General features: G+C 40.6%; 1 protein-coding gene across 1 annotated transcript in view; it reads right to left on the reverse strand.

Annotated features, from left to right (window-relative positions):
* LOC126273220 (sodium channel protein 60E-like) overlaps positions 1 to 16,429 on the reverse strand; it is a 295,045-nt gene that overhangs the window by 131,104 nt on the left and 147,512 nt on the right. Inside the window, exon 16 of the mRNA XM_049976764.1 lies at positions 1,821 to 2,454. Within this exon, the coding sequence (XP_049832721.1) occupies positions 1,821 to 2,454 (634 nt within the window). The remainder of the gene's footprint in view (positions 1 to 1,820; positions 2,455 to 16,429) is intronic.

The raw sequence follows: 16,429 nt of genomic DNA on the forward strand, positions 1-16,429 counted from the left end.
GTCATGGTCAGATTTCTTGTTTTTACATATAATGTGGGCACAATAAAATTGGCCCGAAAAGTATTCACAATAATGCTGATGAGGGATTGACCCTTGTTAATGAAAACCAAAGAAGATTCTGGAAATGGCTACCACTGATGCCCACACAGTGCTGTGCTCCATGTATCGAACTGTTAGACACACCTAGGAGTTCTGTCTAAAGGACAGCAGCAATAGCATTTTCTGTGTTCTGCTGTAGCTCTTTCACTGTGCAAGGATTAGTGCACTATACCTGACCCTTCATTCTGCCCCCACAGGTACACATGCATATGATCCATGATTATCTTTTGACACTACAATCTCTTAATTCCCACTTGAAATGGCAATGAAATGTCATCAGGCTTTGTTTCTGTGTTTACTTCAGTTGGGCAATATTTTATGGTGTTTAAACACTTTTTGGATAGTTAGAACCTGTTTCACACCAGTTTGGTACTCATTTTTACATTGTATACTTTGCTGGAGGTTTCACCAAAACACTTTGAGTCTTAAACTGTTTTGCAAACAGTTCTGCACACGTTTTCCATTAATTGTGATTTGCACAATACCTGAGAATGAATATAAGCTGTTCCATCATGAGCACCATCTTGCGTTCTATTCAAACTGGTCACTAAACACGTCTGGTCCCTCTCACTCACTCAAATGTAATGACACAACAAAATACTTGAGACAGAAAATGCAGGTGATACACATCACAAACATGTGACAGTAGCTGACTGGTGAACCAAAATCACACTTTCCAGCATTTTCTGTGATGGGCAATTCTCCTTTTCATTAACAAGTGTGAGTTCCACATCAGTGTTATAAATATTTTCCAGGCCAGTTTTATTTTGCCCACTACTTATTTTCATTCAGAATATTTTTCCATTACTCAAATTTCTCAGCAATGTTCATTACCTCCTGCTAAGCAGCATTTTTTTTTCTTTTTTTCTCCCCCGCAGAGTCCTTTGATCGGAAAAGTTATCAGATCATGGAAACACTACTGCTGGGCAACTGAGTCTGTGTCATTTAAAAATAAAAACTTTTAAAATTAGTGAATGCTGTAGTGCTTTCTTAAATGGATTATTAACCCTAAATTAATATCCTTACAGCGAGTAATTAAACAAATCCATTCAGTTTTTCAGTAAAACACACCCACTTAAATAAAAGTCAATAATCAAATAGAACTTAAATTGAAAGAGAGTTTTATAAATTAAAAAAAAAAAATGTATATACTAAAAGATAGACATAAACTGGAACCAGTTTGATCCATGCCAAAGAAGTGAAGAACAAAATTGATACATCAAATATTACACCACAAGAAACAGATAGTGGGATACAACAGACATGTACATCAACTCTAATGCTATCAGCAGTGAGGAGGATAGTGTTGCTCAGTAAATGCCGCCAGCTACAACAGAGACAGAGTGTGTTTTTCTATGCAGCACATAAATAGTTTTACTATATTTCCTGTTCTAGTTTTTAATGTCACATCCATCATATCTGTGAAGTGATAAGACTACATCTCTCTGCTAACACACATTTTCTAGCAGACAGGAAATCTGTTAGTCATCTTTTGCCCATCTGAAAGAGACTGTCCAAAACAGATAGAAGCGTTCTAATATCACACAATACTGTCATTAAAAACATAAAGCTGTTGCCATAGTATGTGCACAGAATACACAGAAATAGCACTGATATCAACACACCAACAAAACATAGTAATAGAAGTCAGTTTGTGCAGATGAAAGCTTGTAAAGAAGTGAAGTTAAAGCACATCTAAATCTTTCTGGACAACTGCTTACCTTTGCTACTTGTTTGGTTAGTTGCAAGAGAGAGCTGTTTGTGGACAGTGTGTTTTGGAGTATCGGATGCCTCTTGGACTGTCTCCAACACTGCTGTCTCTTGATGCTGCAGTCTGGATTCAGAGTTGTTGATCAGGTCCTCAATCTCTGTGTCTTCAAGGTCAACAGCTTTCTGAAGTACTAGTGAATATCGCTTCTCTTCTGCATGTTTGTTTAAAGAATCTTGCACGCTCATTGAATGATATTTCTCAGTTGTTGGCTTTGGAGAGATAGCAGGAATGTTTACAGAGTGTCTATTAGTGATACATGGAGAATTTTTAATTTCTTTAGTGATGACATTTTTCTCCTGATTTTCTGCATCTTTCAACGTTCTTGAATCACTGACATCTGAAGGCAGGCTTGCTGAACATTCAGTTGTTAGAGGTTGCTTCTTTTCTGGAATACTTATAATCGTTTCACGAACACTGGATGGATTTCTTTTTTCAGCTGCATGCCTTGTCATAACTTCTCGTACCATTTGCTCCAGTCGCATGTTTTGTTCATTGTCAGTCTTTTCTCGTGCCTGTCTTTTCTTCCTTACAATAGATCTAATGCGTTCAAAACTTCTCACCAGTTTTGACTCTTCTCCAACTTCCTATAAAATTAAGAATAACCTTAACTTTAGCAGGAATAGAGAAATTGAAATGCTATATTTATTGGACACTATTAATGCTATTTAAGAAGCCTTAGCAAGGTCCATAATTTTTTTTAAGTGCATATAAACAGTGTTTCCTAGCAGTTATTAAAACTTCAAATCATAAAAAATGTGGTTTGCTTGATCTTGTCACAGAAACTTGAAAAGTAAGTGATAGTACCTGTATCATTCACAGCTTCAGAGATAAAAAGTTATGAAAATGTTAAGACGTGTATACAAAGTGTTTTTCATAATTCTGATCAGAAAAAAGAACATTTAAGGATATGGAAAGAGTTAAGAAAAGAAACACTTATTGAGATATGTCATTTATGAAATATTACATCTTTGTCTGCATACAATTACCAGTAAAAAATGTGTTACAGCTATCACTAAAAGTATTGATGTAATAACAATTAAAATGTACATAATTTTTGTAATTGCAGTTAGCACATAAAACAAAACTCTGTCACACTGGGGCAGGAGGAGATAGCTCTTCCTTCCTCATGTTGTCCAGTGACAAGAATGTGGTAGACTCCATGTCAGACATCTAAAGAAGTTGAAATTTCATGACAGATTAAATCTATGTGCCAAACTGGGTCTTGAACCTAGGATCTTTGCATTTCGCGGGCAAGACCTCTACCAACTTTGCTATCAAAGCATGACTCATGACTCACCCATGTGGCTTTACTTCCATCTGTAGCTTATGTAAAAAATAAGGGAAATCCCTGCATGGAATAATATGTAAAATAAAGGAAAGGCAACTATTCTCAAATGTAGCTGCCTGGTGTGTGGAGCATATAAACACACAGCAGAAAACAGTATTTACACTAGCTTTTGAGCTCTTTTTCTGTCTCTAGTAGAAATAGTACACACATTGATACACACAACCATACAGACACCCAAGTGCCCACACAGCAGCAGACCAATCTCCTCACAAGGTTGCAGAAGGATTTGAACTGTCATTTTCCTGAAAACAAGTCCAGTGTGCTGACCACTGCTGCACCACATTGCTTGATAGCAGTCTGTCAAGATAAAGTACCACTGCTCCACAGCAATGTGTCTGCACAGGAAACAGCCACATTTACAGCTTCTTTGGGCTATCAACATTGTCTATCCTTGTATTCCAATGAGATGATACAAAGTGACTTCTTCCTCTTTCCTCAGATGAAGAAACCATTGCATGGCAGGCATTTTCCAGAATGACACCAAGGTAACTTTCAAGGTGGAACCTTTCCTGAACATCCAAAGTACAGACAACTACAAGAAATGTCCCAATGAAATCATTCCTCATGACAGAAATGTGTTGCATTGAATGGTGAATATGAACAGAAGGGCTGATATATTCATCAGGTTTCATGATTGTAGCTTGAATTTTTCAAAGTGATGATTAAAACTTTTTAACAACCCCTTGTAGACATTGGTGTTTACAATTTTTATCGGCATCTACAATAACAGTGTGTCTCTAATTCTTCTTCTCCAACCTTCTCTATTCTTCCATAGCTACAATAGCAAAGGCCTGTCAAAAGGATGCAAGACGAAATGCTTCCAAAATGTACCATTAACAGGTGTGATAATATTCCAAAGAAATGTATGCTATGCTCATAACTTGGCACCAAGCAGATCCTTCACAGATGTGTCTGTTGCGTTCAGTTTGTTTTCAAGTCCTCTGAGTGAAGTGGCACAGCTATCACTCAGTTCTCAAAGACAATGAATGATTTCAGGAGTCTGACTGGAAAGAATAATTACAGACTTATGCAAATGAGGAATATATCATACTAGAGGTATATTATATAACTATATGCCTTCTTCCTTTAAATGCCTAACATTAGATATGTTTAAGGTAAGGTTGAAAGAGTTCTTGCTTGAGCACTGCTCCTACTCTGTCTCTGAGTTTCTGGAACATCATAATGAGTAAATATCATTTACCAAATGTTAATAATATTGTGTCTGTGTATGTGCAGATGGATATGTGTGTGTGTGCGAGTGTACACCTGTCCTTTTTCCCCCTAAGGTAAGTCTTTCCTCTCCCGGGATTGGAATGACTCCTTACCCTCTCCCTTAAAACCCACATCCTTTTGTCTTTCCCTCTCCTTCCCTCTTTCCTGAAGAAGCAACTGTTCGTTACAAAAGCTTGAATTTTGTGTGTATGTTAGTTTTTGTTTGTGTGTCTATCGACCTGCCAGCACTTTTGTTTGGTAAGTCACATCATCTTTGTTTTTAGATACATTTTTCCCACGTGGAATGTTTCCCTCTATTATATTCATATCATTAATTATGTATTATGTCATTTCAAACTATAGTTTACTTTATGTTAATCATGTACTCTTCTTACTAACTATCAAATGTAGAAACAATCTAGTATGTCAATTTATGTTGTTATGTACTTTGATTGTGTTAGCATTGTAGCCACAATGACTACTGTAATTGTAAATTAATTATGTTTACACTTGTCTTATATTGTGTGTACAAACAGTATACTAAAAAATGTAACAATATTATGAAAAGGAGAGTTGCTACTCACCATATAGCGGAGCTGCTGAACCACAGACAGGCACTACAAAAAGACTGTCACAAATAGGCTTTTGGCCAGAGAGGCCTCTCCCCCCTCCCCCTCCCCGCAAACACACACACACACACACACACACACACACACACACACACACACACACACACACACGCACACACACATGACTGGAGACTGCACTCTCTGGCAAATGAAGCCACACTGTCAGCAACAACGCCAGCGTATGATGGGAGTGGCGACTGGGTGGAGGTATGGTGGAGGCTGGGGTGCGAAGGGTAAAGGGAAGGGATAGTAGGGTAGGGGTACAGGGCATGAAGTGCTGCTGGGGAGCACACAGGGACGAGGTGGAGAGAGGATTGGCCAGCTATGTACAGTTGGGAGGTTAAATGGAGGACTGGCTGGCAGGAAGAAGTGGGGGTGGAGGGGGGGGGGGTTAGCAGAAAAGGAGAGATGGTGGAATGAGGGCTGTGTAATGCTGGAAAGTGAACAGGGAAGGAGCTGGATGGGAGAGGAAAATGGCTAATGAAGGTTGAGACCAGGAGGGTCACGAGAATGTAGGATATATTTCAGGGAAAGTTCGCATCTGTGCAATTCAGAAAGCTGGTGTTGGTGGGAAGGATCTGTATGGCACAGGCTGTGAAGCAGCCATTGAAATGAAGAATGTCATTTTCGGCAATGTGGAGAGACAGCTTGTTGGTTGTCATGTTCACATAGAATGCAGCACAGTGGTTGCAGCTTAGCTTGTAGATCACGTGGCTGGGTTCACAGGTAGCCCTGCCTTTCATGGGATAGGTAATGTTTGTGACTCGACTGGAATAGGCAGTGGCGGGAGGTCGTATGTGACAGGTCTTGCATCTAGGTCTATTACAGGGATATGAACCATGAGGTAAGGGGTTGGGAGGAGCAGGGGTTGTGTAGGGATGGACGAGTATATTTTGTAGGGTCAGTGCATTGTGGAGTACCACTGTGGGAGGACTGGGAAGAACAGTGGGCAGGACATTACTCATTTCAGGGCATGATGATATGTCATCAAAAACCTGGCAGAGAATGTAATTCAGTTTCTTCAGTCCTGGGTGATACTGAGTTACAAGGGGAGTGCTCCCTTGTGAATAGACAGTGAGACACTGGAAAGATAAGGCATGGGAGATTTGCTTTTGTATAAGTCTGGGAAGTTATTACGGTCTGAGAAGGCTTCAGTGAGACCCTTGGTATATTTTGAGAGGGACCGCTGATCACTGCACACGTGATGACCATGGGCAGCTACGCTGCATGGAAGGGACTTCTTGGTGTGGAATGGGTGGCAGCTGTCAAAGTGGTGATATTGCTGGTGGTTAGTAGGTTTTATATGGACAGAGGTACTGATGTAGCCATCTTTGAGGTGGAGAGCAACATTGAGGAAGGGGGCTTGTGCTTCCTAAACCCATCACCTGACTCAGATTCACTGACGACATCTTTGTGATCTGGATCAAGAGTGAGAACACCATATCCACATTCTTCCAGAACCTCAACAGCTTCTCCCCAATTTGCTTCAGCTGCTCCTACTCAATCCAACAAGCCTGCCCTCCATCTAACCTCCCAACTTCACACAGCTGCCCTACCCTCTCTCCATCTCATTCCTGTGCACTCCCCAGCAGCATTTCTCTGTCCGTCACCCCTACCCTACTTTCCCTCCCTCTCCAAGTGGGAAAGTGCCGGTAGATAGGCACAATTAAAAAAAAAAAAAAAAAAAAAAAAAAAAAAAAAAAAAAAAAAAAAAAAAAAAACACCACAAAATTTCGAGCTTTCGCAACTGGCGGCCTTTAAATATGTCTGCTTATGTCTGTATATGTGTGGATGGATATGTGTGTGTGTGTGTGTGTGTGTGTGTGTGTGTGTGTGTGTGTGTGTGTGTGTGTGTGTGTGTGCGAGTGTATACCTATCCTTTTTTCCCCCTAAGGTAAGTCTTTCCGCTCCCGGGATTGGAATGACTCCTTACCCTCTCCCTTAAAACCCACATCCTTCCATCTTTCCCTCGCCTTCCCTCTTTCCTGAAGAAGCAACCATCGGTTGCGAAAGCCCAAAATTTTGTGTGTGTGTGTGTGTGTGTGTGTGTGTTTGCATGTTTTTTTATTGTGCCTATCTACTGGCACTCTCCCACTTGGTAAGTCATAGAATCTTCGAATATATATATTAAAACCAAAGATTCCAAGACTTACCAAGCGGGAAATCGCCGGTAGACAGGCACAATAAAATAACACACAAATACACTCACACAAAATTTCGAGCTTTCGCAACCGGCAGCTGCTTCGTCAGGAAAGAGGGAAGGAAAAGGAAAGATGAAAGGATGTGGGTTTTAAGGGAGAGGGTAAGGAGTCATTCCAATCCCGGGAGCGGAAAGACTTACCTTAGGGGGAAAAAAGGATAGGTATATACTCACGCACACACACATACACAAACACAAGCAGACTTATTTAAAGGCAAAGAGTTTGGGCAGAGATGTCAGTCGAGGCGGAAGTGTGGAGGCAAGGATGATGTTGAATGACAGGTGAGGTATGAGTGGCGGCAACTTGAAATTAGCGAAGATTGAGGCCTGGTGGATAACGAGAAGAGAGGATATATTGAAGGGCAAGTTCCGATCTCTGGAGTTTGGATAGGTTGGTGTTGGTGGGAAGTATCCAGATAACACGGACGGTGTAACACTGTGCCAAGATGTGCTGGCCGTGCACCAAGGCATGTTAAGCCACAGGGTGATCCTCATTACCAACAAACACTGTCTGCCTGTGTCCATTCATGCGAATGGACAGTTTGTTGCTGGTCATTCCCACATAGAAAGCATCACAGTGTAGTCAGGTCAGTTGGTAAATCACGTGGGTGCTTTCACATGTGGCTCTGCCTTTGATCGTGTACACCTTCTGGGTTACAGGACTGGAGTAGGTGGTGGTGGGAGGGTGCATAGGACAGGTTTTACACCAGGGGCAGCTACAAGGTTAGGAGCCAGAGGGTAGGGAAGGTGGTTTGGGGATTTCATAGGGATGAACCAAGAGGTAAGAAGGTTAGGTGGACGGCGGAAAGACACTCTTGGTGGTGTGGGGAGGATTTCATGAAGGATGGATCTCATTTCGGGGCAGGATTTTAGGAAGTCGTATCCCTGCTGGAGCAAATTTAGAGTGTGATCCAGTCCCGGGAAGTATCCTGTCACAAGTGGGGCACTTTTGGGGTTCTTCTGTGAGAGGTTCTGGGTTTGAGGGGATGAGGAAGTGGCTCTGGTTATTTGCTTCTGTACCAGGTCGGGAGGGTAGTTGTGGGATGCGAAAGCTGTTTTCAGGTTGTTGGTGTAATGGTCCAGGGATTCAGGACTGGAGCAGATTCGTTTGCCATGAAGGCCTAAGCTGTAGGGAAGGGACCGTTTGCTATGGAATGGGTGGCAGCTGTCATAATGGAGGTACTGTTGCTTGTTGGTGGGTTTGATGTGGACGGATGTGTGAAGCTGGCCATTGGACATATGGAGGTCAACGTCAAGGAAAGTGGCATGGGATTTGGAGTAGGACCAGGTGAATCTGATGGAACCATAGAAGTTGAGGTTGGAGAGGAAATTCAGGAGTTGTTCTTCACTGTGAGTCCAGATCATGAAGATGTCATCAATAAATCTGTACCAAACTTTGGGTTGGCAGGCTTGGGTAACCAAGAAGGCTTCCTCTAAGCGACCCATAAATAGGTTGGCTTATGAGGGGCCATCCTGGTACCCATGGCTGTTCCCTTTAATTGTTGGTATGTCTGGCCTTCAAAAGTGAAGAAGTTGTGGGTCAGGATGAAGCTGGCTAAGGTGATGAGGAAAGACGTTTTAGGTAGGGTGGCAGGTGATCGGTGTGAAAGAAAGTGCTCCATTGCAGCGAGGCCCTGGATGTGCGGGATACTTGTGTAGAGAGAAGTGGCATCAATGGTTACAAGGATGGTTTCCGGGAGTAACAGACTGGGTAAGGATTCCAGGCGTTCGAGAAAGTGGTTGGTGTCTTTGATGAAGGATGGGAGACTGCATGTAATGGGTTGAAGGTGTTGATCTACGTAGGCAGAGATACGTTCTGTGGGGGCTTGGTAACCAGTTACAATGGGGCGGCCAGGATGTTTGGATTTGTGAATTTTAGGAAGTAGGTAGAAGGTAGGAGTGCGAGGTGTCGGTGGGGTCAGGAGTTTGATGGAGTCAGGTGAAAGGTTTTGTATGGGGCATAAGGTTCTGAGGATTCCTTGAAGCTCTGCCTGGACATCAGGAATGGGATTACCTTGGCAAACTTTGTATGTAGAGTTGTCTGAAAGCTGACGCAGTCCCTCAGCCACATACTCCCGACGATCAAGTACCACGGTCTTGGAACCCTTGTCAGCCGGAAGAATGATGATGGATCGATCAGCTTTCAGATCACGGATAGCCTGGGCTTCGGCTGTGGTGATGTTGGGAGTAGGATTAAGGTTTTTCAAGAAAGATTGAGAGGCAAAGCTAGAAGTGAGAAATTCCTGGAAGGCCATGCCTTTAAATATGTCTGCTTGTGTCTGTGTATGTATGGATGGATATGTGTGTGTGTGTGTGTGTGTGTGTGTGTGTGCGAGCATATACCTATCCTTTTTTCCCCCTAAGGTAAGTCTTTCCGCTCCCGGGATTGGAATGACTCCTTACCCTCTCCCTTAAAACCCACATTCCTTTCATCTTTCCTTTTCCTTCCCTCTTTCCTGACGAAGCAGCCGCTGGTTGCAAAAGCTCGAAATTCTGTGTGTGTGTTTGTTTGTGTGGTTTATTCATTGTGCCTATCTACCGGCGCTATCCCGCTTGGTATATATATATATATATATATATATATATATATATATATATATATATATATATACTTACCAAGCGGGAAAGCGCCGGCAGACAGGCACATGAACAAAACACACAAACACACACACAGAATTACTAGATTTCGCAACCGATGGTTGCTTCTTCAGGAAGGAGAGGGAAAGACGAAAGGATGTGGGTTTTTAGGGAGAGGGTAAGGAGTCATTCCAATCCCGGGAGCGGAAAGACTTCCCTTAGGGGAAAAAAAGGACAGGTGTACACTCGCACACACACACACATATCCATCTGCACATACACAGACACACAGACATGGATTGGGGCTAAGAAATGAAAGAGGAAGCTGCCTGGTAGAATTTTGCACAGAGCACAACTTAATCATAGCTAACACTTGGTTCAAGAATCATAAAAGAAGGTTGTATACTTGGAAGAAGCCTGACAGGTTTCAGATAGATTATATAAGGGTAAGACAGAGATTTAGGAACCAGGTTTTAAATTGTAAGACATTTCCAGGGGCAGATGTGGACTCTGACCACAATCTATTGGTTATGAACTGTAGATTAAAACTGAAGAAACTGAAAAAAGGTGGGAATTTAAGGAGTCGGGACCTGGAAAAACTGAAAGAACCAGAGGTTGTACAGAGTTTCAGGGAGAGCATAAGGGAACAATTGACAGGAATGGGGGAAAGAAATACAGTAGAAGAAGAATGGGTAGCTTTGAGGGATGAAATAGTGAAGGCAGCAGATGATCAAGTAGGTAAAAAGACGAGGGCTAGTAGAAACCCTTGGGTAACAGAAGAAATATTGAATTTAATTGATGAAAGGAGAAAATATTAAAATGCAGTAAATGAAGCAGGAAAAAATGAATACAAACGTCTCAAAAATGAGATCGACAGGAAGTGCAAAATGGCTAGAGGACAAATGTAAGACTGTAGAGGCATATATCACTAGAAGTAAGATAGATAGTGCCTACAGAAAAATTAAAAAGACCTTTGGAGAAAAGAGAACCACTTGTATGAATATCAAGAGCTCTGATGGAAACCCAGTTCTAAGCAAAGAAGGGAAAGCAGAAAGGTGGAAGAAGTATATAGAGGGTCTAGATAAGAGCGATGTACTTGATGACAGTATAATGGAAAGGGAAGAGAATGTAGATGATGATGAAATGGGAGATATGATTCTGCGTGAAGAGGTTGACAGAGCACTGAAAGATCTGAGTTGCAACAAGACTCCAGGAGTAGACTACATTCCACTATATCTACTGATAGCCTTGGGAGAGCCAGTCCTGACAAAACGTTACCACCTGGTGAGCAAGATGTATGAGACAGATGAAATACCCTCACACTTCAAGAAGAATATAATAATTCCAATCCCAAAGAAAGCAGGTGTTGACAGATGTGAAAATTACCAAACTATCATTTTAATAAGTCACAGCTGCAAAATACTAATACAAATTCTTTACACACAAGTGGAGAAACTGGTAGAAGCTGACCTCGGCGATGATCAGTTTGTATTCCGTGGAAATGTTGGAACACATGAGGCAATACTGACCCTACGACTTACCTTAGGAGAAAGATTAAGGAAAGACAAACCTACATTCCTAGCATTTGTAGACTTAGAGAAAGCTTTTGACAAAGTTGGCTGGAATACTCTCTTTCAAATTCTAAAGTTGGCAGGAGTAAAATATAGGGAGCGTGAGGCGATTTACAATTTGTATAGAAACCAGATGGCAGTTATAAGAGTCGAGGGGCACGAAAGGGAAGCAGTGGTTGGGAAGGGAGTGAGACAGGGTTGTAGACTCTCCCCAATGTTATTCAATCTGTATATTGAGCAAGCACTAAGCGAAACAAAAGAAAAATTCAGATTAGGTATTAAAATCCATGGAGAAGAAATAAAAACTTTGAGGTTTGCCGATGACATTGTAATTCTGTCAGAGACAGCAAAGGACTTGGAAGAGGAGTTGAATGGATTGGGCAGTGTCTTTAAAGCAGGATATAAGATGAACATCAACAAAACCAAAACGAGGATAATGGAATGTAGTCGAGTTAACTCGGTTGATGCTGAGGGAATTAGATTAGAAAATGAGACACGTAAAGCAGTAAAGGAGCTTTGGTATTTGGGGAGCAAAATAACTGATGATGGTTGAAGTAGAGAGGATATAAAATGTAGACTGGCAATGGCAAGGAAAGCATTTCTGAAGAAGAGAAATTTGTTGACATCGAGTATAGATTTAAGTGTCAGCAAGTCATTTCTGAAAGTATTTGTATGGAGTGTAGCCATGTATGGACGTGAAACATTGGCGATAAATAGTTTGGATAAGAAGAGAATAGAAGCTTTCGAAATATGGTGTTACAGAAGAATGCTGAGGATTAGATGGGTAGATCACATAACTAATGAAATGGTACTGAATAGAATTGGGGAGAAGAGGAGTTTGTGGCACAACTTGACAAGAAGAAGGGATTGGGTGGTAGGACATCTTCTGAGGCATCAAGGGATCACCAATTTAGTATTGGAGGCAGCATGGAGGGTAAAAATCGTAGAGGGAGACTAAGAGATGAATACACTAAGCAGACTCAGAATAATGTAGGTTGCAGTAGTTACTCAGAGATGAAGAAGCTTGCACAGGGTAGAGTAGCATGGAGAGCTGCATCAAACAGTCTCTGGAGTGAAGACCACAACAACAACAACAACAACAACAACAACCACTGATCTGATACATGAACCACATCACCTTCTTAACTCTACAAATATTACCCAATTCTAACAGTTTATTTCAAACACAGCAGATATTCACTTCTAGCAATGTGAATATTATATCTCTATTTTTGTTCACATTTGAGAATAAGTCTGTATTTGTCACATATGATTCACACACACTGTAGCTCTCAAAGCAGAAATGCTGAAATGTTTACTGCTTCCAAAAAATCATCATCCTCAGCATCCCTCTTGATTCTGAGAAAAATAATTACTGTTTGATTATAACACACACTTAATTTTGAAGACACGTCACTTCTGTCTTTCAGAGGCATGAATTGTGTATTCACACACTGCATATGTAATTTTACACCTACTGTTTCTGAAATTGCACAATTGACATAATTTCTTTCAGAGTCTCTTGTGGTGGAAGCAATGAACTGCTTTTCCCTAATCTGTTCATGTCAATGAATGTTGCATTTTTGAACTGTCTAAATTTTTTGGACATCTTCATTAGCCTTTTCTACTTTTTTTATTCACATAGAACTACAGGTAATTGTGTAGGCTGAGACAATGTAGAACAGAAAAAATAGCCACATTATTTTTCTGATTTACGAGAAAATGCAAAACTCTTTAACTATTTTTGATTACATCATTTCTCCCTGACAAGAAGAGGAGGAAATTATCATTGCTTCACCCTGCTATTTTTTCATCGTTCCTTGCAGTTGCGGTATTGAAACTTGTCCCCATGCAACTGCTATCAGTGCCTGACAGAAACTTGAAATTCTGTAGCCAATTTTAAGACACCAGTAGGATGGTATCGGTATGCGATACCACACATCTACTTCTAAAGTCAGCATTTAAACCTAGCTTTTGGCTATCAGCTTATACACCACCGCTTATTAATTTCAATACACCCAATAAATGACATCTAGTTCTCTGTAGATAAGGTCTAATAATGTGGGTACAGTTGAGGAAGCAAAGGAAGACTACAACAATTGTACACATGTCATGATTTTTGTTTGTGGACATCAAGATACAATAGTATCCAGCAAACAATGTTGTGTACATAAACATTATGTACCTACCTAATATGTTTGTTTACCTATTCATACCTTGTTTCACTTAGCCATGCAGGTTTATCTATTTGCCAATTTGTGAAACAGTGTAGTGTGTCTATAGGGTGAGTGCAATACATCCTTCACTGCCAGGAGACAAAAGGTAGCAATAAGGACATACCACGACCAGGACGACCTCATAAAACAATAAAAGTGATGACAAATATATCAGAATTACCAGTAAGAGAAATAGATTCAAAACTCCACCCAAAATTCGCATAGAATTGGTAGAAATGAGCACGACAACAATATCTGTTGCAACAGTAAAAAGGAGACTGGCTGACACTGGCTTGAAAGGATGTGTCACAGAAAGGAAAAGGCCCATAAATAAACAGAAGAGACTTGAATGGCCTAGAAAACATTGTAATTGGACATTGGAAGAGTGGATGAAGGTGTTATTCACCAATGAATTGAAGTTTGAAATTTTTGGAACCAGAAGGAGAAAATTTGTTCCCCTGTTTGTAGGGGAAAGGGCAGCCCAGTAGTGTGTTTCACCTACAGTTAAACATGCTGGAAGTTCTATTACAGTTTGGGATGTTTTTCTGGAGATAGAGTTGGCAACATTGTGAAAAGAGAGGAAGTATGGATCAGAAGCAGTACCACTGTATACTTCAGTATCATGCAATACAAAGTGGATTGCACTTAATACGGAAAGGGTTCACCTTACAACAGGATAATGACCCAAAACATCGGTCAGCCTAGAGTATGAACTACATTGCATCAAAGGAAAAACAGAAAGTACTGAATGATATGGTATGGCCGCCCAAAAGCCCCAATTGTAATCCCATTGAAATGGTCTAAGATGAAGTGAACAGACATATCAGTAAAGTTAATATATCCAGCAAGGAACATCTCTGGAATATTGTTAAGGATGTGTGGAATCATATAGATTCACCTACAAAAACTGATTAACAGCATTCCTCGAGTTTGTGAGGCAATCATTGCAACCAAAGGAGGATTCTTTGATGATAGTAAAATATAATGGCTGTGATTGTATTATATATGTGGACATTAATACAATTATGTTTTGTGAGAAATAAGGTTTGATTTGTGTTGTAAATCTGAAATACCAGGGTATACCGAAATTATTGAGCGTTAGTGTATATCAATATCACAGTTGCTAGGTGTTGAATGTTTGCAGTTTTGAGGCCTATTAACACTGTCCACAATACCTTGTTCCATCTCTTCCAATTCTTCCTTATTGTTCCCAAAGGAAATTATAGCCAAGATGGCTGTGAGTATAGAAGTATGTAATTCTAGCATGAGAAAAAGTTATAGTTATGTGGTTAAAAAGGGAGTTTGTGATAATCGTAAGATTGAAATACAATGATAAAGAACGAATTTCAAGCTTACAATTCATAATCAATTCTTTAAAGAAGAGATGTCAATTCACTCAAGAACAGTGGTAGTTCTTTAACCACAAAAAGAACAATAACTTCTGCAAAAACACAAACTTCCTGACAAACACAAATATGATGTTTTTCAATCAAGTGACTGTGGTGACAATGACTATGTAAACGATCATGAGCTTGAAAAAAAATCAGTGATTTGAATATGCATTTTTTTTAATGTCAACAACAAACACAGATCAAGATCTTTTGCCAACAGACAGCCATGGGAGAAATCTATTTAGTATGTCCCAAGAGAAAAATCAACCCATATCATTGACTGAGGTAGTGAAGCCTGGAGTGGAACCAAACATGTTGTAGACTCTGATTTTTAAAAGAAAATAACATATGGTAATGACTTTATTGTTTGCATAAAGTGTTCAATTGATGTAGCTAAAAATGAAGCAGAAGTCTGCATAAAACTTTGGCAGAAATTTCTGAAGTGAATAAATATAGAAACACAGTAGTTGCCACAGTGCCACATTGTAACTGATACTTTCCCCATGTCTTGGTACCTTTACATTGGGTAAACAGCTGGTTCTTGCCACAGAAATGTTCCAGTATGCGATTCTGTCTCACAGGGTAGCTGACAGATCTGAACAACTTTTGGCATATGCCTCAAAGACAGTGATGGTAGCTCAACATATTTATTCACAAATAGAAAAGGAAGTGTTGGTGATCATCTATGCAGTCAGTAAGTTTCATGTTTTCCTTTATGGGAACAAATTCCATCTCATCACTGACCCTAATCTGCTTGTGGCACTTTTTGGCCTCTGTTCGCTACTTCATGACAGGACCGCACAAAGATTTCACAAGGGCTTTATTTCTGAGAGGGTTTCAGTACAAGATTCATTATTGTCCCTCTGCTTGTTTTCCCAATGTGGTGTGCTGTTGCACCTGCTTTCCCATTGGTCCTAACCCAGACTTTGACAAAACGGTACTTATGTATTTCCAAATTAATGATCATATGCAGCAGGTGTTGAATAAGCCAATTGTCTCTTAAATTTACATACCAAATGTTCTGCCTTGCCATATGATTTATGGTGCAGACATGAGGTGAGAAACACTGTTATGGATGTAGAAATTGTGGAACAACACTGAGGATGATCATTTGTGGCAATCCTTTTGTCAAAAAAATCAGTAGTACAGCCTACACAGTAGCCTGCCAAGGTGGAGTGCATGCACATGACATTTGAGTATTTTGACATTGAATCCATCAATACTAATAACATGGAATGATATAAAAGGCCCACAAAATCAATGTCCACATGGTCCCATGGCTGATCATGAGTGGGCTACAGAGCAAAAGTTCATGGGCAAGGAAAGGGAGGGGGGAGGGGGGGGGGGGGGTTGTTTGTTGCTCAGCACACTGTTTGCACCCATGGTCAAGTTTCTCTATCACTGAATCAACGCTG

Source organism: Schistocerca gregaria, chromosome 5 (assembly GCF_023897955.1).
Source record: "Schistocerca gregaria isolate iqSchGreg1 chromosome 5, iqSchGreg1.2, whole genome shotgun sequence".
NCBI classification, from domain to species: Eukaryota; Metazoa; Arthropoda; class Insecta; order Orthoptera; family Acrididae; genus Schistocerca; species Schistocerca gregaria.